This window comes from Elephas maximus, chromosome 7, assembly GCF_024166365.1.
Source record: "Elephas maximus indicus isolate mEleMax1 chromosome 7, mEleMax1 primary haplotype, whole genome shotgun sequence".
Lineage (NCBI taxonomy): Eukaryota > Metazoa > Chordata > Mammalia > Proboscidea > Elephantidae > Elephas > Elephas maximus.
In genome coordinates, this window is record NC_064825.1 from 71,501,072 (window position 1) to 71,521,448 (window position 20,377).

The 20,377-nt window shown below is 36.3% G+C and overlaps 1 protein-coding gene across 26 annotated transcripts in view; it reads right to left on the reverse strand.

Annotated features, from left to right (window-relative positions):
• The window catches only part of SOX6 (SRY-box transcription factor 6), a 657,692-nt gene that overhangs the window by 130,710 nt on the left and 506,605 nt on the right, over positions 1-20,377 (reverse strand). For 18 of the 26 annotated variants that reach the window (XM_049890540.1, XM_049890534.1, XM_049890527.1 and 15 more), the window contains 3 exons: positions 14,634-14,757; positions 4,787-4,866; positions 3,151-3,273 (listed from right to left, as the gene is read on the reverse strand). In XM_049890540.1, coding sequence (XP_049746497.1) covers positions 3,151-3,273; positions 4,787-4,866; positions 14,634-14,757 — 327 coding nt within the window. The remainder of the gene's footprint in view (positions 1-3,150; positions 3,274-4,786; positions 4,867-14,633; positions 14,758-20,377) is intronic. The other 8 variants (XM_049890535.1, XM_049890531.1, XM_049890525.1 and 5 more) reach the window with 3 other exon arrangements.

Sequence of the window (20,377 nt, forward strand, 5' to 3'; positions counted from 1 at the left end):
ATTAAAACCAACCACACAAAATGAATCAACACAATGCAACTACTTTTTCATATAAAAAAAAAAAAAAAGTCACTAGGAGCTTAGCTCCTGAGACAATATTTATTCAGAAACAATATAGCATCTTAGCTATTTAAAGGCCATATTTACATGACTGCCTCATTATACTGGTCCTCCTTCTTTAACATTCTTTTTTACTTACTTGAAGGACCAATGCTAACATAGCTGAGGAAAGCAAATGGCAACTGGACCTGAAATTTATACTGGGTGAGAGAATTGGAATAAGTAGTAATATAATATATTGTTTACTGTAGCAAGTTCCCCCTGTTCTCTAAAGGTCAAAAGCATTGTAACCTCAGAGTTATAGTTTCCGATTGTTCCCAGGGTTAAATACATTATCAAAATTAATGGTTCAAGCCCCTCAACCTTCAGATATATGAGTATTCATGCCTCCATCTGCTGAACTGTTCAACTAAAAATAGCATTCTTTTGGCCTTCTCTCTCCTAATATTGTGCCCCTGAGGCAAAGAAAACTGTGCCTTAGATTAGCATAGTAGTATCAAAAAGTCTCTTCCGTGTCTTCCTTATTTTAAAGAAAGAACTGGTTTATGCTAATATAAGGAGCATCTTTCCATTTTAAATAACTGTTCTCCACTTGATAACAAAATTTCAGGCTTCCAGAGTACAACTATAAATACTGTAAAGATTTGCCCAGGCTCATTAATGTTAGAAGCGACAAATTACTGTAACATCAGGCAGATGTCCACTTCTAAGCAATGCAGCAGGGTGTGTGTGTGTGTGTGTGTGTGTGTGTGTGTTGTGAGCCTTTCCTCCTAGAAATCTGTTTAGAAATAAAACTGGTTAACATAATTGTAATGCTTCCTTAGTATCAACAGTTTATCATGATTGTTGACAAAGCTGTGACATTTTACCTTGCCAAAGAAGGGGAGAAAACTCTAGCTAGAAATGAAGGCAGATATTAAAAATCATAAACTAAAATACAATTTTCCATCAACTTTTGCTCAAGATTTAGAATGTTACTGTCTGTAGCAGTTTAGATATGTCTCTCTACTGTGTTTTTGGATGTCCCAATAAACATGTTACACTTTCACCAGAAAGTTTGGAAATCTGCCTTGTTTGCAAGGTCAATCTTTTCTAACTAACGTGCCATACAAGCAACAGACCAAAGATTTCCCAACATGCAGGAAAAAGGTGCAAAAATGGAGGCAAGTGAACTGAGTAAGGATACACAAAAACCCAGGAAACTCTCCAAGCAGCCCAAACTTAAACTGCGCATCTATGGGGCTCCTGCATTAATGGGTCCCGTATTCAGCCTAATTAAAGTGACAGACATGTGGCATATGTTGAGCTTCTAGATCTGCACTGATACAGCACTACATGGACCTGGCGCTCACATATATGACATTATGGTTTCCAGGAGCCCAGGGGAAGCCAGATTTGACAGTATCAGAAGTTGGTGATGGTAGCAGGGGAGAGAAGCCAACCTAGCGAAAAATTAGGTAAATGAGGAGATTAAGTAGAACACTGGCTAAAGGAAAATTGATGGGATAGAACACAAAGCCATAAGAGAAAATAGAAGTTAAAGAAGGGAAGAAATTTGGGGTTTGAGCCAAGTCCATTTGCTTTCACACTCTTCCAAGCACTTAAGTTTCTTAGGCTGTATGTCCTGACTAGGTAAGCTTGCTAACTGTCACCGCACAGAAGGACTTTCTCCTAATGTCCAGATGTCTCTCTGTTTAGCTCTCCTATGCATAGTAAACTTTTCAGAATGCCAGGAAATATGGCACTCTCTCTTCAGCCAAAAGAAAGCCTTAGAAAAGAAATCTCTTCTGCCTGTATAAAAAAACAAAAATAGAAGACAGCAAACAGGCTGACAATATATGCTTGATCATGCCTGGGTGGAAACCTTGTATAGGTCTCATATCAAAGCGAAAGGGAAAGAGCGAGGCAGGCAACAAGCTCTGAAACTCTTCCTTAGACTACTTCCAAGGTGGCCTTTGATCTTGTCCTATTCCTTCTTCTAGGACAGAGCTTTCCCTATCATTTTCCAAAAGGCAAATTCAATAGCAGAAGAAGTTAATGTCAAAGAGACCCTTTACTGATTACATAATAACCATGTTACATAGTAACCATGATAGGTACAGACTGGCAGAGCCAATAGGTACTGTGGCTATGAGTCTAGAATCGGCTCTATGAGAACAGGTTAAAAAAATGTAATTATTTTCTTTAGTTGGGTAGAATTTCCCAGCCAAGGTTAGGTTATAAAATTTGGTATTAGATACAACCCAGAAAATTAAAATGTGTTTCAGTCTGAGGTAACCTGTCTCCATTTTTTTTTTTTTTTTTGACTCAACAAATAGCTGGCAACCCTCCAATGTCTGATAGTCCCAGAGAGGGACTCCAATGATACAGGAGAGGAATTAAGCATGAAGTGAGAGAGAGGCGGATTGGGTATTTATAGCAGAAAAGATATTCAAAAGAAAGAATATCTTGCAAAAGACAACAAAGGGCTTTATTGGAGGTTAAATATGAAAGGCATACAATAGAAGCTTACTGGGCAAAAAGCAATCACTTAGACCCTAGCACCCATGCATATTTCAGTCTGAGAAAATTAAGTTAGAAAAACTGAATTAGGAAGAGTTGGGAATCTTGGGTAAAAATCCTGACTTTATGAACATTTTGTAGCCTTGGTTAAAGAACTTGGCTGCTCTGAATTTTAGTTTTTTGGGTCTACGAAAGCAGTATTATATTTTATAGGATTAAATTTACAGGATTGTTATATGGTCAAATGAGATAAAACTATTAAGTATTTTTTAAGAAACCACTATATAGCACTATACATAAGAAAAGGGAAAAGAGTGAGAGGAAGAACGTTGAGTCGGAAGACACTCATAATGTAGAGCAACAGAATTTTTCTGCATATACAACTATAAACAATCTAATTCAGGGGCACTGGTTTGGGGTTTGACTTTTTCTCTGGAAGAAAAGGAGCAAAAGAAGAGCCTCCTCAGGAATGAGAGCAAATAAAAGATTAGGCTTTAGTATTTAGGTTGAATGTTTGCCACTTTAAAAGAAAGCCTGACTGAGCAATCCAGTCCCCACCCGATGCAGCACCAATGGAAGCATTCATACCTCAATCTGTTTGTGGTTGTAAGAGTGGCCACCATCATGTTCAAAGGTGTCCAAATTCCTGCCAAAACGGTCACTTAGGCCCTTTAGCCTTGGGTTAATTTGTGGGTGAGATACATGACCTTTCTGTTTAGTAGCACAGTCAGAAAAAAAAAAAAAGACAAAACATACTGTCAGAACTCATGAAACAGAACACATATTTCTAAATCTAGGGTACTGTCCACACCAAAGAATGAAAAGTAGAAAATTTAGAATCCTGGCCCTCTATGGAACCAAAGACTCCCTTGTTTGTAGGATCAAATGGTGGTACTGGTTTCTTATTTTTGTCTCTTATTTGAGAAGACACTCGCCAGCACAGTTATAGGAAAAGGAGAAACAGATAAGATTTACTATGAGTAAGGTTTCTTTTTAGATTTTTACCAACTACAGTGAGTTCTAGGGTTAGTAGTGGAAAAGATGAAGGCTCCTGTTAGGCAAAATTTCTACCTCTGCTAGTCCTTAACAGATAACATCTTCTTGGATTTCTGAATGAGGCTGATGACAAAAACTTCTCCAAGTGCTACAAAAATGATCACTTAGTCTCTTTAGCCTTGAGTCATTTTTAGTTCCATTTCCAAAAGTTTAAAATGATTTTTTTCCTGGTAAAAAAATATTTGTACATTTTTTTTTATGTTCAGGTCAAAGATGGAAAAGCAACATAGAAATAAAATATTGTTTTCTTAAACAATATAAGGAATAGCATTTCAGTACCCACTTTTTTGGTGGGTACTGAAATGCTATTCCTTATACTGTTTAAGAAAATGAAAATATAATCATCAGTAAATTTAAAAAATAAAATATTGTCTTTAATACACTTTCCCCTGTAATGAAATTTGAGTTGTTCATTTTCATACATATTCCAAATGTTCATGATCTTATCTTTTTGCTTTTATTTGTTAAGATATGTATTCATTTTTAAAAGTCAATTTTCTATTAAAATGTAGTGTTAGAATGGTATAAAAATCACCTAGTCCTATTCTAAGGCTCTCATTTTACATGTGAAGAAAATAAGATGCAGATGATTTTTCATTCCACTTGCAAAACACTCTCTTCCCATGTTTAGCTTTGTAAGCAAAGGACACTAATCTAGAGCTTGATTTGACCCTGGAAAGAATGAAAATACACATATTTAGAAGTAACATGTTTATATTTTATCAAACAGTTCTCAAGTAACTTGAGAATAACAACCCCTTATTCTCTGAACTGCAAGAAGGAATATATACAACATCATTCTCTGTATTGATGCTTATGTATAAAAACTAATCCACTAAATGAAGGCGTGGATGCAAAACTGATGTGGAAAAAGCCAAGAAATCCAGTAATGATAAGCCATAAAAAAAAAAAAAAACTATAAAACTATTAACTCACCTGATAGAGAGTGCATAGCATTAAGTTATAATGTAATTTTTCCTTTAAAAATATTGAAGCTGGCAGCTTTCTCTTGATTTGCAGTATGATAAGCACTTAAGGTGTTAATCCTTCTGGGCTATACTTAAAAAATTATTTAACATTCAGGCCATTATTTAGCATACAGCTGGTTAGCAGTTTTCCACTAAAGCACTGGCTTGTGTCCCACATTTTTTTTTCTTCTGGCACTTACCTGGAGCTGTAAAGGGCTGAGTCCAGAAGCAGCAGCAGCTGCCATTGTTGATGGAATGAACTGTACGGGGTAGTTATCACCTGTCGGAGAGAACAATGCATACAGGTTTAGACAATGCACAGGGAATCGCAACAGACAAGTACAAACATGGCCCTTGGATTGCCTGAGCTTTACAACATTGCTCTAAGCCCAAACATCTGCAGAAACAAAAGGCTTAGTTGGTTGGGCACAGACTTGCAGTGCTGCCTTGGAACTTTTTGTTAACAGATAGCTGGTAGGCAAACTGGCAAAACATGAATGTGATGTTAAAAAAATTAAATGTGCAATTCAAGCATGTTCACTCCATTACAAATCTTGTAATACATCATTTTTTTAAGAGTAAAAAAAATATCTTAAAGCCAGGCTGACACTCAGTACACTGAGAAAGCATTGAGGGTTTTATATTAGAACAACAAACACATTTTGGCTTGATAGGCAAGGCAGAGTATTACAGTCCAAAAAAAGATGATGAGCTATTGGCTGCTCATGACTCTAAACATTATTTTATAAAAAGTGAAGAAATAAATTTTAAATGCAACCTTTTCAATGTGGTCTTTGCCTGCACACTAAAATGTCCAGTATCCCAATGAGAGTGGAAGCCATATTTTTCTGGATTAATTTCTGGTGGAACCTAATACAGAATCATGCACACTAGGCACTTTTCAAATATTCTTTGATGATGATTTGATTCAATAATCACACACTTTACATGACATACCCACATTAAAAGCCTGGCAGAGATTGAGCATGGTTCAACAGAGATCAATGCTGTGTATCTTAATGTGCCTCTGACTCCAGACCACTCCCAAGTAGGGCGACTGTGACCTAAGGACACAGGCTGTCTGCAGTGGCCTGAAGAACCAAAAGAAAGTGTTGAGGAATGTATTGTGATAGTGGTAACTAAAATTAATACTTGTGGATAAATTACACAATAGCAGTGATTTAATGGAGTATCACTTTGGCTTCAGCTACTTATTTAAAGTCAGTGTTATATACTGTCTCTAGGCTATATTTTAATAGGCTGTTCCTCCACACATTTTTGACATTTATAATAATCATGCTGTTTTGCATGAACTTTTCTACACTAAAAGGCGGAATGTAATAATGAAGAGACAGTGTGGAAAGAATCACAGTATTAAAGGTAGTCCACTAGAAAGCAATAAAACCTCCTTTTTTTCCCCCTACGTGGACACTTAACCCTGGAGGCTTCCTCGTCGCCCTGGTTCCTTGGAACTCATCCTGCTTGCCACATGAGCTACTCACTCAGCTGGCCCAATGTAAATGTTAAGTTGCTTTCACTTTTAACAAATTGTTAGCTTCTAATCTACAGAGTCTCTTTGCATCATATCCATAATACCTCATCAGACCATTGAGCACAGTGTGTGCTTGTACACAGCCCAGTAACAATTGGCTTCTGATTGCATATGGAGCGCTGCTACAATGCATTCACTAACACTATATTGTGCTGGTCTCCTATGGAGTAATGTTCAAAATATCTGATCTTGTTTTTCCCCTTCCATGAGGTTGATTTTGGTTTGCAGTGCTATACGAGCTTTTTAAAAAAGATTACTAGGCCAAATTATTTTTTATAGTAAAGGACTGTTGCTTTATGCTTAAATAAGTTTACTGATCTTCTTGATATTTAAACTAAATTATCTGAAGAAAGAATACCCTAATCTAAGTCAAGTAGTATTTCTTTGGTCTACATCTTATCAGGTTAAAAAAAAAAAAAATCACACAATGATGCTGAATTAATGATGCTTCAAAAATGGGGGAGGGGATCACCATTCCAACCAACACGGACTGCCTCCTGGAACATTTTAGAGCTGTTCTTTCTTTAAATACCATGCACTATTCCTACTAACTCAAAACCACAATCCCCCCTCCCTGTAAGTTTAATACCAGTTGCTTTATTTGTACTAAAACATTTTTCATGTCAAACATATTTAAAAAAAAATCAAACTCTAAAAGAATTCCCTGGGGCACTCCTTTTTTTCATAGCTGTCATGCTTCTGTGGTATGAAATAGTTGATTTTTTTTTTTAATAGTTTTTGGCTTGCCAGTTAATTTATTACTATCTCTACCACACCCTGTAGCCTTCTCCAGCTCACCTGCTGGCTACAAACAGCTTTCTTTCCATCGCTGACAAGCATTTTTAAAAATGTTCTTAACCCTTCTGCTAGTTTGAATCTGTGTATCTAAATATAATCTTTAGAAAGCTATTTCTCCAGGATCTATCATTGTATCAATAGCCAAAATAAAAGTGAATACCTTCGAGGAACAGAGTATATCACAGGGAATGATTAGAGGAGAAAGAAAGGAAAAGGCAAGAGAGGGAGAAGATAAGGCAAAAGGGGGGATAACAGTGAAAGAGAAAAACATGAGGGCAGATAAGTTTTAATAGTACAGGGAAGTTCAATTTTTTAATAAAAAAGTTACATGAGTTTTCCCCCTCTAATTTTCCTTGTGCAAGAGTCAATCAAGGAAAAGTTCTCAGTGACTGACTTGGCAAGGAATCAGTCAACATGTTGTAGCAATTTTTTTCAAATTTGTTTCTGGATTTGAAATGCTTGCGTGAGGACCCAATCTTTTTAAATTTGTACAAAGGAAGATGAAGCCTGTTGGAACAGGTTAGCTTTAGGCACTACTGTAATCTGGCCCTTGCTACCTCTAGTGTAAAAAGGTAACCTCCAAAAGCCCATTTGAGCAATAATGCCCATTTTGTATTTTTTATCTTTCCAGGCTTCTAGATTTTCTGACTGACTTTTTATCTGAGGATTACAGTACAAATACAAAACAAGATTTAAAACCTATGGAAAATTTTCCTGGTGTTAGCTTGATTTGTCAAAGTAGTCAACATTCCTTCAGAATCAAAGCAGCTCAGCAGCAAGAGTCCCCGAACAGAAAGTAAATTCTTAAGTTTTCAGGGAAACTGAAATGAACCCAAAACTTAGCAGGCCTTAAACACGGGAGAGGAGGAGCTTGGACTGAGAACCTAGAACTCACTGGACTCAGGCTACCTTCTGCAAGAAGACACCTTGCTTGTGTAATTCAGACATACATGCAACGTTTTTAAAGAGTTAAAAGCCTCATGGATAAAATTCTGTCCATACACTTTCATTCTACAGAAAGACAAGGTACTAGACTGGTTGTAGTCTCCTGCAGTATTGACTTCAGGTATCAAGCTATTGGGAAAATTATTTAGAGAGGTTGGGAGGAGTAGAGGAAGAAAAACACATTGAACTAGGAGACAGGATTCAAGAATTCTTCAGTAACTGGCCCGAGGTGGGACTTCAACTTCATGTCTTATTTCCCAACCTCCAAAACAAGAAAAATACACTACACATCCTTAACCACCTCACAGATTATTGTGTGGTGGCATCATAGGGGGATGATAAATTATTTAAGTTATCTAACAACCTACACACAGACTCCATCTTTACAAAGTATCTTTTCTATAATATGTAAATATTTCAATCACAAACACTTGGACATACCACTTTGCATGGGTCTTGCTTGGGTGTATGTATCAGAGTAGCAAAAATATTGCAACTCTTCTATACTCTGAGGGGATGCCATAATAAATCATTTATCTTTGCGAGAAATCACATTGCAGCAAAAGTTAGCAGGTAATAGGTGCCACATTTAGAATCCTAAAAAGAAGAAGAAAACAAACAAAAAACCTCCAATTTGTTCTGAGGACAATTAGACAAAAAGAATTGGCAAGGATTACAGTATATATTGCTGAGATCGTAATGCTCTTATTGTTTCTCTTGCTAAATTTATCCTACTCTTTTCATCAAATAATACATCCGTGATGAAAACAGTCTTGATCCAGGACTTTCTCTGAGATCATCTGCATTGTTTTACATTCCTTTAACGAGGGTAAGAATCAAGTCTAACATTAATTTTTTCACTTATTTCACAGTTGCATACAGATCCCTGCCAATCGTTTGAAAATCCATGTAATTTGTTACAATGACAATTAATAAGCAGATGTAAATGAAATAATGTAAACTCATCCTATTACTAGAAATCAATTCAAAAAATAACTCAAAGCTCATGCTTTAATGATAACTTGTCAATGATAAAACCAAATCAAACCTGTTACCATCAAGTTGATACTGACTCATAGCGACCCTATAAGACAGAGTAGAAATGCCCCATAGGGTTTCCAAGGAACAGCTGGTGAATTCGAACTGCCAACTTTTTGGTTAGCAGTCAAGCTCCTAACCAGTGTGCCACCAAAGCTCCTAGTCAATGACACAGTCTCCATAAATGAAAAGAGGGTACCATTACCACCACCACCACCAGTTACCATGACCCCATGTGTATTAAAGAAGAACTGTGTTCCACAGGCCTTTCTTCCAAGGTGCCTCTGGGTATAGTTTAAAATAATTCTTAATCTTCATAAAACTAGGTAGGCTTACATGGGTGAACATATTTCCTTCCTGGATCTCATTCCCTTATTTATAAAATGAGAAGACTAATCTGAAAACCTCAGGAACGCCTTGATTCCAAGTATATAGGTTTAATTACTCAAGTATTCCAGCTGTAATAGCTAAACACCTCTGCTTTAAAATATTCTAGGAGAAATAAGAGATGGCTGACTCCACAAGATGTCATTTGGATAACCCCACACACATTTTTTTCACAGCAAAAAAGACAGGCTTTTCTTAAGATCACACACATCAGACCATGTGCCTAATTAAAAAAAAAAAAAAAAAAAGAGTAGGGACTATCAAATCAGAGAACTTCAGTCTGAATTTTAGTTCCACTATTATCTAGATGTGAAACCTTGGGAAAGTTAATTAACTTCTTTGAATTTTAGTTTTCTTTTTTTTAAAAAAAAAACAAAATAGAAATAATACCACTTATAACTTTATACCTTAGAGTTGTTATGAGAATATATAGATATATAATACACACACACATATGTGTGTATGTGCCTGAGTGTGTATGTAGGTGTGCATATATATATATATTTTTATATATATACATATATACACACACACAGATGGTTAACACACTCAGCTGCTAACTGAAAGGCTGGAGGTTCGCATCTACCCAGAAGTGCCTCCGAAGAAAGGCCTAGAGATCTAATTCTAAAAAATCAGCCACTGAAAACCCCTCAGAGCACAGTTCTACTCTGACACAGATAGGGGTCACCATAAGTCAAAATCTAGTCAATGGCACCTGGTTTTATACACACACACACACACACACACATAAAGGAGATGGTTGGGTGGCACAAATAGTTATGTGCTCAACTGCTAGCTGAAATGTTGATAGTTTGAACTCACCTAGAAGTGCCTGGGAAGACAGGCCTGGCAATTTGTTTCTGAAAGGTCACAGCCTTGAAAACCCTCTATGGGGTAGTTCTACTCTATTGGAACCAACTTGACAGCAACTAACAATGACAACAACAACAAAACCCAAACCCATTGCCATTGAGGGCTTTATATGACAGAGTAGAACTGCCCCATAGGATTTCCAAAGAATGGCTGGTGGATTTGAACTGCCAACCTTTTGGTTAGTAGCTGAGTTCTTAACCACTGCGCCACCAGGGCTCCAAAAACAGCAACAACATATATAAAGTTTAGTGAATAAATGGTGCTCAATAAATGCTAACTAAAACAAAGGAATTAAAAAGCATTGCACAGCTGATTAACACAATTATGTCAGTAAGCTGTACACCTGTAAAAAGCTGAACTGGCAAATGTCATGTGATAGATATATTTACAACTACAACAGAAAAGAGCAGCTGCTGGAGCTGCTTATATACAACCAAATACCTTAAAGGATATGATTTATTGGTTTGGAGGTTTAGGGTCATAGTTTCATGGGATTCCCAGTTAATTAGCCTAATATTAGGTTTAGTGCTTCTGTTTTACCGCCGAGTTCATTGTGTAGTGCCTGGAGTCTTAAAAGCTTGCAAGTGGTACAACAATTGGTCTCTATTCACCAGGAGCAACAGAGGAAGAAGGAAAGTCAGAAATAGGAGGAGAAAATGGAACATGTGGCTAATTGCCTCCATGAACAACTACTTCCTTTGCCATAAGAACAGAAATAAACTGTGCCTTGCTACCATTACTGCATGTTTAGATCAAAGATTCTAGAGAAAAATCCTGATCAAAAGGGGGAAAATGCAGAACAGAATTTAAAATTCCCACAGAATTCAGATTTTTTGGAACCATTGAGGCTATAAGACCCCCTGAAACTATTGCCCTCAGATAACCTTTAAACCTTAAAACAAAAATATCCCCTGAAGTCTTCTTTAAGCCAAAAATATAGTAGAGTTTAGCTAGTACAGAATGTCTGCCTGGAGCATTGTGATTTTTTTTATGGGGTCAGGAAACCCTGGTGGTATAGTGCTTAAGAGTTTGGCAGTTTGAATCCACCAGGCGCGCCTTGGAAACCTTATTGGGCAGTTCTACTCTGTCCTACAGCATCACTATGAGTCAGAATCGACTCAACGGCAACAGGTTTGGTTTTGTTTTTGCTTTTTTTTAATATGGGATCAAACTGACAACCAACCACAATTCCAAAAGTTAGATAGGAAGCTTAGGGGGCAGTGAGTTTATGTTAATGGAGGAGGAACAATTTGGAAAAGCAGGGTGAGAATGGTTATACAACTTAAAGAATGTAATCAGTGTCTCTGTTTGTATATATAGAAATTGTTGGATTGGTGTGTGTTCTGCTGTGTATATTTTCAACATCAACAACAAAAATAGGCTTTTTTTTTTTTTAAAGAAGCATTAGGTATACTTCTAAAATTGCTTATGGTCATCAGGCAGAGGGACACTCTATGTCACCCAAATGTTCAGCTTTGGGACATTTCTAATGAATAAGGATATAGTGTAGTGAGCCAGTTAAATTTACTCAGTTTCACGTTCAGGCTTTACCACCATCCTAGTGCTTTAGAATTTTCAAAAAATTTTTAACATATTTTACCTAATTTAATCTTCACACCCACACCAAGGAGTGGACAAATTATGCCACATTTTTTAGATGACTAAAAGAGAGGTTCTGCAAGGTTAAATGACATGTTTGGTGAGAGTGAAATAAAATAATCCATGTAGAATAAATGCGTTTGGCACACAGTAATTATTTAATAAACATTAGTTCTTATCATGTTATAACTAAGACATAAGTGAAGGAGCCAGAAGTAGGTATGGATCCTACTCCTAGTATCTATCAGGTAACTTGAAGGCCATTCCAACTGCAATTGTTTTAAAAATCCTGAAATAAACTGCATGGGTCATAAGCATTATTCCTGGTATATGAAAAAAAAAGGAGGCTACTAATTGCTTTTATTCTTTAGGCAAATATATCTTGGTCTGATATGTACACTGACAACTGTGGAAGCGGCATATTTCTTAATTTTCTCAAATATCAGTGCTCAGGTTATGAGCAAGGTAGAAGGGGGGCAAAAAGAGGGGGATAACTCTCTTATGAAGAGCCATTTATTTTTTAATTTATAAAATCCAAGGTAGTGCCTGCCCATCCTCTTGCTTAGGGGACCAGAATAAAAATTTATGGCACCATTTCAAGGTTTTCATATGTGACAAAGCTACTCTGTTATAAAAATTTAGTCATTATCTCACATGTACTCCCAGTCAAGTTATCAAAGCTCAGTTTGGAAAAAATATTTTCCTTGTCCAGACTCCAGTGATGGTAGTCTCCTCTCCCCAATTCATGTGAATGACAAAGTAACACTGCAAGATTAAGTCTCCTAAGAAGGTAATTTCTCTACTGTTAGAGTAAAAAAACACTAGTTCAATCTATTTAAGTATAATTTTCAGCTACAATAAAGCCTACATTAGTCAAAATATTAAAAATTTAAGAATTCTGATTAATTACATTCTTCAATATAACTTAGAAGTCACCAAAAAATAACTTTTTGTACCATCCTTGCTTATGATTAAAAATCTTGCTACATGTGCAAATCTATTGTTCTGCCTTAGCCAACACAGTTTAGCTAATATTTTAAAATGTCGGTTCTCTAACCCAGCACACTAGTGTATGCAGCGCCCCTGGTCCATGCTGAGAACTCGCTCCTGTGCGATATTGTCCTGATCTCCACAGCCTTTTCAGCTCCAGGGCACGCCTTCACTGATGCTGTTTGAGATGACTTTTAAATAATGGGTCTAAAATAATCGAACAGTGAAAAATAACAATACTGTTATTTACAAAATCAGGGAAATAACATAGTTAAATATGTGTAAGTCTAGTAAAAAACAAGGCCCATATCCGGTTTTGAAATTGGAGAATTTAAATTTGAAAACACTGAAATAAAGTTGAGTTTCCACAGATAGTTCATTTAAAAGGTTTCTAAGGCTGGTATAGGGGCAACAACGCAGACTCAGGACAAACGAGTACATTCAGTTAACATCAACGTTCCAAAGCAAGTTATACTGAAGAATCAGTTCAAAACTATTTACAGAGATCAGCGAAAGTCTAAAACACTGAACTGACAGAAAGATTTTCTCTGGCAAAACACACACCTGTCCTTAATATGGATACCAATTTCATAGGGAGTATAAGTGGCTCTAAAAATTCTGCTCTAGAAAAAAAGAATTTTTAGCAATTTGACTGACACAATTTTCTTTTATTCAGGTATCCAAAAACCTTTTCAAGTCAGTCTTTAAGTTAGCCGATCTCTTAACATCTTTATTCCTTAAATCATTTGAGTTTTGCCACAGACACCCTACATTTCCTCATAAGGAAGGGAGTTCTACACCAAATGCAAAAGAATAATCAATGGCAATAGGCAATTTAATAGATGCTAAACCCAGCAGGTTTGTTTTTGTGCTATTTAGTAAGCTTGCTTAACAGTGATTTATATTTTATTATTTATTTAAGCACATTAAAATGCCTTTTCACGTTGTGAGCCCTATCCCCAAATAAATGGCTGCACTCAGATTTGGTAGTTAATAGAATCAGGTTAATGTGTTAAAAAGAACTTGACACAGAAATTATTAATGAGTAGAACAAGGTCACTACTTCTGAGCTGAGGTCACTTATAAAGAATGCACAAATGAAATCAAGGTTGACTTTCATTTACTTGACTATCTTCTTACACTGGATTCCTTTGGCAACATATCTTTAAACAGTTTAAACCCTGTTTACAAGGAGGCTCTGAAAGAAGCTTCAAACCATTATGCTCCTAATTGAATTCCCCAGGAGTCCAGTAAACTCAGAGGAATAAAGAAAAACCATAACATTTGCTAAATCATTTAAAAACATATTTCACTGCAAGGTTATGTGACCTGCTTTTTGAGGCTCAAAGATAAATGAAAAAATATTACTGAATGCTTTATTATTTAGACTAAAATAAAAAATAATTTTACCTTTATTAGTGGTAAGCTAATTAAATCAGCCCAGTTTTTACTTTTTTTGCCCAAGAGAAATCAGACAACAAACAATAACGACATTTTATACTGTATGTGACCACTCTCTCAGAGTAGAAAAGCTCTCAGAAGGAGGAAAGGATCTTTAACCAAAGACAATTATTCATGGTAAAGGTATGAGAGAGAACTGAAAAAATGTTGTAGTCCCCAGGAAAAGTAGCATTTTATCTGTGAATTCAGAACACACACAAGTGAAAGAAGAAAAAGCAAAAGTTTTTAGGAATCCATTAGTTTATTACTCTACCCCTCTGCCTAATTCTAAATTTCCTTTAAAATAAGCGCGTATGATATTTTCATTCATAATTCCCTTGTACACTCCTGTGTTTGTTGTGACTGCTAAGCAAAAACGTGGAACTTAGCATTTCTGAAAGAATGTTAAATCCTTCTTTACTTACCTGGTTTGTATGTTATTCCAGGGGGGAAGAGGAATCCCTGTTGGGCAGCAGCAGCTGCTGCCAGGGTCCGCTGGTCATGTGGAAAAATTGGGATCATGAGCGGAGGCATGTGACCCTGAACCTGCTAAACAGAAGAGAGCCTATGATCAGACGGAGAGCAAATGTATGCCAGGGAGTATTTGTTTTTCACCCCTGGTGGTGTGCTGGTACCCGCGCAACCACTCACCTCTAACCTCATTCCATACTGCTCCCTGAGAGGATTCAGGCAAATTCCACCAAACCCCTTTTCTTAGATTCCATTAGCACATTAGAGACATAACTTCACTGTGAACTTGCCTCATCTCTGTTTCCACCAGACCCTAGTTAATGGTTTTCTTTTCTCTCTTTTTTTTTTTCTTTGTTTCTTTCTTTTAAACAAAGAGCTAGAAAAAAAAAAAAGTTTGCATCTTTTCTTACACTGTAAAATGCAGGGAGGTTTTGCCCTTTCACCTGCTTTGCAGTTCATGCTTTATTTCGAAAATACTATTTCACATCCTTGGTCAGAAAATAATGTCTAATTGTTATATATCCCCAAAGCTGTATCTCCCCAGTTCAGGTATTCTATTTTAAAGCTCACTGCATTATGTTAAACAGAGCTTTCCAGATTTAAGGCTACCACATCTTGACTCCCAATTAAACTAATATTCTTTGCCATACACACCTCAATGTAACATATAAATTGCTTGTCTGGCTAAGCAGTTTTACAGCTTTATGCACTACCATGTAGCTCAGTAATTATGGAGTTGTATTCTGAGAGCATTTCATAATAAATCCTACTATATCAAATTTCATTTGACCTCAATAAATGTATCAAAGAGCACAAAAATGCAAAACAGAAAATCTTCACTCTATATCAGTATTTGTATTCCATATAAAGAAAATAAGAGCTATGACAGAATCATGCCTGTGAAAATCACATTTTAATTTCCTAGCTCCCTTCTTTACTCTATGCATTCTGCCCTCATTCCAGGATAGCATCACAGGAAGGTTTTTTCCCTGGCTTTTAGAGTATGATTTAATAGGTTGAACTATAGGATTTTCCTTATTTAAAGATCAAAACTCAGATGTACAAAAGGAATTATCTTTAAGTTCAAACAGCCTCTGGCCTATTTACTAGCATAAAAGGGCTGCGTTACATCCTTTTTAAGATGTAAACCATTGCCAGTAATTTTACTGACCCCAAACCCTTTCCCTGTTTAAATTCCTAAATCTTCACTTTAGGCAAAATTTCATATTCTGGCTGATAACCCTGTTTAAATAGTGCCAACTTGCCTTGTTCTGCCCCTCCACAGCCAGGGACGTAGTGCAAAAATGCTTCTGTGTGGGTCTAAGAGGTTTCATTTACCAACAGCTTTTCTCTAGGGAAAGCCTTAAGATGTGGGTTAATAAAGGGCAAGCAAAAAATAAACACTTTACAGTATTTTTCTGAATTCATTTCTCAGGAAAATCAACTTATAATAAAAAGGTCTTTGTGCAATTACTACCTTGCCAGTGGGGCGTGAAAGAAACTAGCTTTGGGCAGCTATTTCTTCCATTTTAGCTGAGGTAAGCCCTAGTTTTGTACATTAGAGTATAAACTTAGCCTGCTCAAATTGAAGCCGATCCCCTAGTGCCCAGGTCTTGCCTTTAACCCTGAAGAAAAGCCCTGGGTTTGCTGTACAATTCCACTTTGTTGTGATCTGAGGCACAACATCTTTGAGGTGTCAAAGATGAGGTTAATATTCTATGCCAGGGAATAAAGAAGAATATATATATATTTTGTGTGTGTGTGTGTGTGACAATTGTTCAGTGCAAGAGTACATCAAAGGAGGTAATTTCATTTTCTTCTAGAAGAAATATGTTCCTAGCATGTGCGTAGAACATAGTGCAGATGCTTCAGACTCTAAAGAAGGCAGCAGGAAGGTGAGGAGTCTGGGTATGATATTATATATTTATTAGACCCTTGTTTCATTTAACAAATATTTAGTTAAGTTACTATTGTGTATTGTGGTTCTTGAGAAGTAACTGGAAAAAATGGGGAATATTTAGCATGGGACAGAGAAGATAAAAGGGTTGTCTTCAAATATATGAAGAAATGATGTACGGAAAGAGGATCAGATTAAGTCTGAGTAGCTACAGAGCGCAGAATTTGTCTCAACAGGAAGGAATATTTGGGAAGTTTAATGCAAAGAAGAATTTTCCCATAATGAGTTATCCAACAATCTCTCTGATTAAAGAGATAGTGAGTGTCTGTTCTTTACATACTTTGGTGAAGTGGAGGCTGTATATCCTTATGTTAGAGATGCTTTAAAGGAGATTGCATCACTAGGAACCTGATTAGATAATGACCTATAAGAGCCTTTCTAACTTTATAATTTAATGATTTTTTTTAAAGGTCAACATTAGGAAGATAGTATGATATAGTGATTCCCATGTTCATTCATTCAACATGTTTTTGAGAATCTATGTTCCTAACAAGGCTTTGCTGTCAAACAAACCTGAGTTCAAAACCATACACTGCCATTTGTGACCTTGGACAGTTACTTAACCTTTCTGAGTCTAATTCCTCATGTAAAAATTGAAGCTAATGATACCATCGTGCATGATTATTAAGAGGATTAAATAGACAATAAAAGTAAAACCTGTGGCACAGTGCCTGGCACATAATAACCATAGTTTGCATATTTAATAACTAGAAAATTATCAAATTACTGAGAAAACAATGAACAGCAGATCTTAGCCATAACTTGAAGTCAAAAAAGAAAATATAAGCCAACTAAATAATTCAGTTTGGCAGGCAGGGGTATGTCATGTTCTTAACAGACACCAGGCCTCATGGAGAATTATCCCATCCTCAGTATCCAGAAACCATGAAAAAGAAGAGGGCAAGTTACATAGGCTCACCTGAAGACATAACGTGGGCTCTTAAGTGTTATTAATTAAAAAGAATCTTAGAATTAAAATGTAATTTTATTTTTACATTGGTCACCTAGGCACTTCAGATCATGGGACAAAATAAGGGGGTCAATGTCAATTAGGGATCAGAGTTTAACTCTTGAATTTTGGTGTCAGAAAGATACTTTCTTTGTAACTAGAAATGTACATGAGATAAGCAAGTAATCTAGGGTCTTTTTCAATCTAAAGGAGCTGTAGGTGTTTCATATTGATATGAGCTGTAAGAATTAAAGAAAACTCCTTTCTGTCCATCACACTCTATAATGTATGTTAGAAACTTTAAATGCTAACTATTAACCCAGAAGCAGTTTCAGTAGGTTGAGGGACAAGGTAAATAAGGGGGGTGGGGGGGACGCAGAATCATAGAATTAGAGTTAAAGATGATCTAATCCAGTCATTCTCAAAGTGTGGTAACTGATCAGCAGCATCAGTATCATCTGGGAGTTTGTTAAAAAAGCAGATTCTCAGGCTTTACCCCAACCTACTGAATCAGAAACTCAGAAGGGTTGGGGCCAACCACCTGAAATTTAGACTCAAATTTAATCTATAGCAGTGATTCTCAAACATCAGTGTATATCAGGATCAACAGGAGGCCTTGTTAAAACACAGATTGCTTGGCTGGATTCACAGTTTTTAAATCAAGAGATATGAGGTGGGGCCAGAAAGTGTATATTTCTAACATGTTCCCAGGTGAAGATGATGTTGCTGGTCCAGGGACCCTGCTTTGAGAATCATTAATCTAGCCCAAACCCTGAAATTTATATACGGGCAATCAGGTGGCTAGAGAAGGTAAAAGACAGGAGCCAAATGTCACATTCTCTGTGACAGAGTTGTGTCTAGAGTCTAGAACCCTACCCAGTGCTTTTTTAATTCTATCAAGTAGATCTAAGTGTACACTGCTTTGGCAGAGCAAACCTTGAGGTCTACAGTTGAAAACGATTTTGTGTTTCAGAGGCATATTGTTGAGTTGGTTCCAGAGTTTGGATACTATGAATGTTGTTCAATTTTCAGTAAAATCTTTCCTACCTCTTTCTTATTTTGTACCCTGCACATAATTTGATATCAATATTTAGTTAAAATTTCAATAATTTATTATAATACATTCATTAGCAGTGATCATTTAGCTCCAAATGTTAAAATTGTCCTTAACTTATTTTAAGTAAAACAAAGATGTGAAAATTCAAAGTGTTTTTTATTTAAGATAAGTCAGAGTAACCAGTAGCCAGTTAGAATCTAGGCTAAGATGATGAAAAACTCCTCTTTTAGCTCTAATTACAGAAGTAATAATAGTGACAAAAATAAGAAGAATAATCATAGCAGAAGGTAACTTTTTTTAGTGTCTGTTATATGTCTAGTACTAGGGAAGTGATTTTTATGCCCTATCTCATTTAATCCTCAAAACCTTATAAAATACTTATGATTATTACCCTCATTCTTTTAATGAGGAAGACAAGGCCATGAAAGGTTGAGTAATTTGGTCAATTAAAGAGTGGTAGAGCCAGGATTCAAGTTCAAGTATGTCAGGCCCAAACTCGGTACTTTTAATTACTTTATTAAGCATGCCAAACAGACTGAAATAAGATAAAGAACATAATTATTTGTGATACCAATTATCTCACTGAAATTTTTATTAACAAAATTTTAGCTTCACATGCAGTTGTAGTATCTACTGCAGAGGTCTCATGTGTCCTTCACCCATTTATCCCCAATGGTAACATCTTTCAAAACGATGGTACAGTATCAGCCAGGGCATTGCCATCGATAACAACCCACCAATTTTAATCAGATTGCCCCAGCGTGACACCATTTTAAAGAACTGTGTATCTTAAATACTAGCAAGTATAATAAAAGTCTAAGAATACTTTCAACTACCATCCTTTACAGAAAGGTCACCAGTATGACCCAGTGCAAATGATATGAGCAGAAAACATGAATTAAAGCAACAATCCCCTCTCCCATAGCTTTCCATTTATTATGATTACTAAAAGACTATTGGCTTAAGATAGGACAGAAATGGAAAGCAAGGACAAGGTAGGGGGGAAAGACAAGGAAATAGAGCTTGGTAGCCATACGACAATCAAATAAGCACCCAAATATTTTCCTCCTGTGGGAGTTGTGAATTCAGTTCACTGCACTGAGTGCCAGTGCTTAAAGCAAATAAAGAATTTTGAAGGTATAGAAAAGCCCCACCTTTGTCTGAAGAATGTAAGCCTGCTTTTCCTCTTTCTTCCCATCATCCTATTTTCCTGTTGGTGACATTCTAGAAAAGCAGTCACTTTGGAGATAGCAACTCCCCCAAATATTTTATTAAAGAATAAAAAATAATAGAATTCCCCTCACTCTATCTAAGAGTGACCAGTCTCCACATGTCTTTTCCAACGAGTTATCAAAACCTCAAATAATACCTTTTTCTTTTAGGTATAGCTTTCCCTTAGCACAAATTCAGAGATCCTTTAATTATCTTATAGGTAAAGAGGTAAAACTGATTTTGTTAGTTCAAACAGTAAAACCAGATGTGGCCAAAAATATATCTTTGAGCGTGAAAACATTATTTTTATTGCTTTGGATATAAGCACTAACCGGCTGGGTATGTAACCCGAATGACTAACGAGAAACAAGGGACTCCATCATGGGTGAAACTTAGTCACTGCATCATGAAAGAAAGAAACTGTGTGCCCCAAAGCACAACTGTCCATTAATTCTAAACTTTCACAATCTCTGACCGAAGGTTTTCCCTTTTGGAAAGGGTTGACAACACATTCTTGATCAAA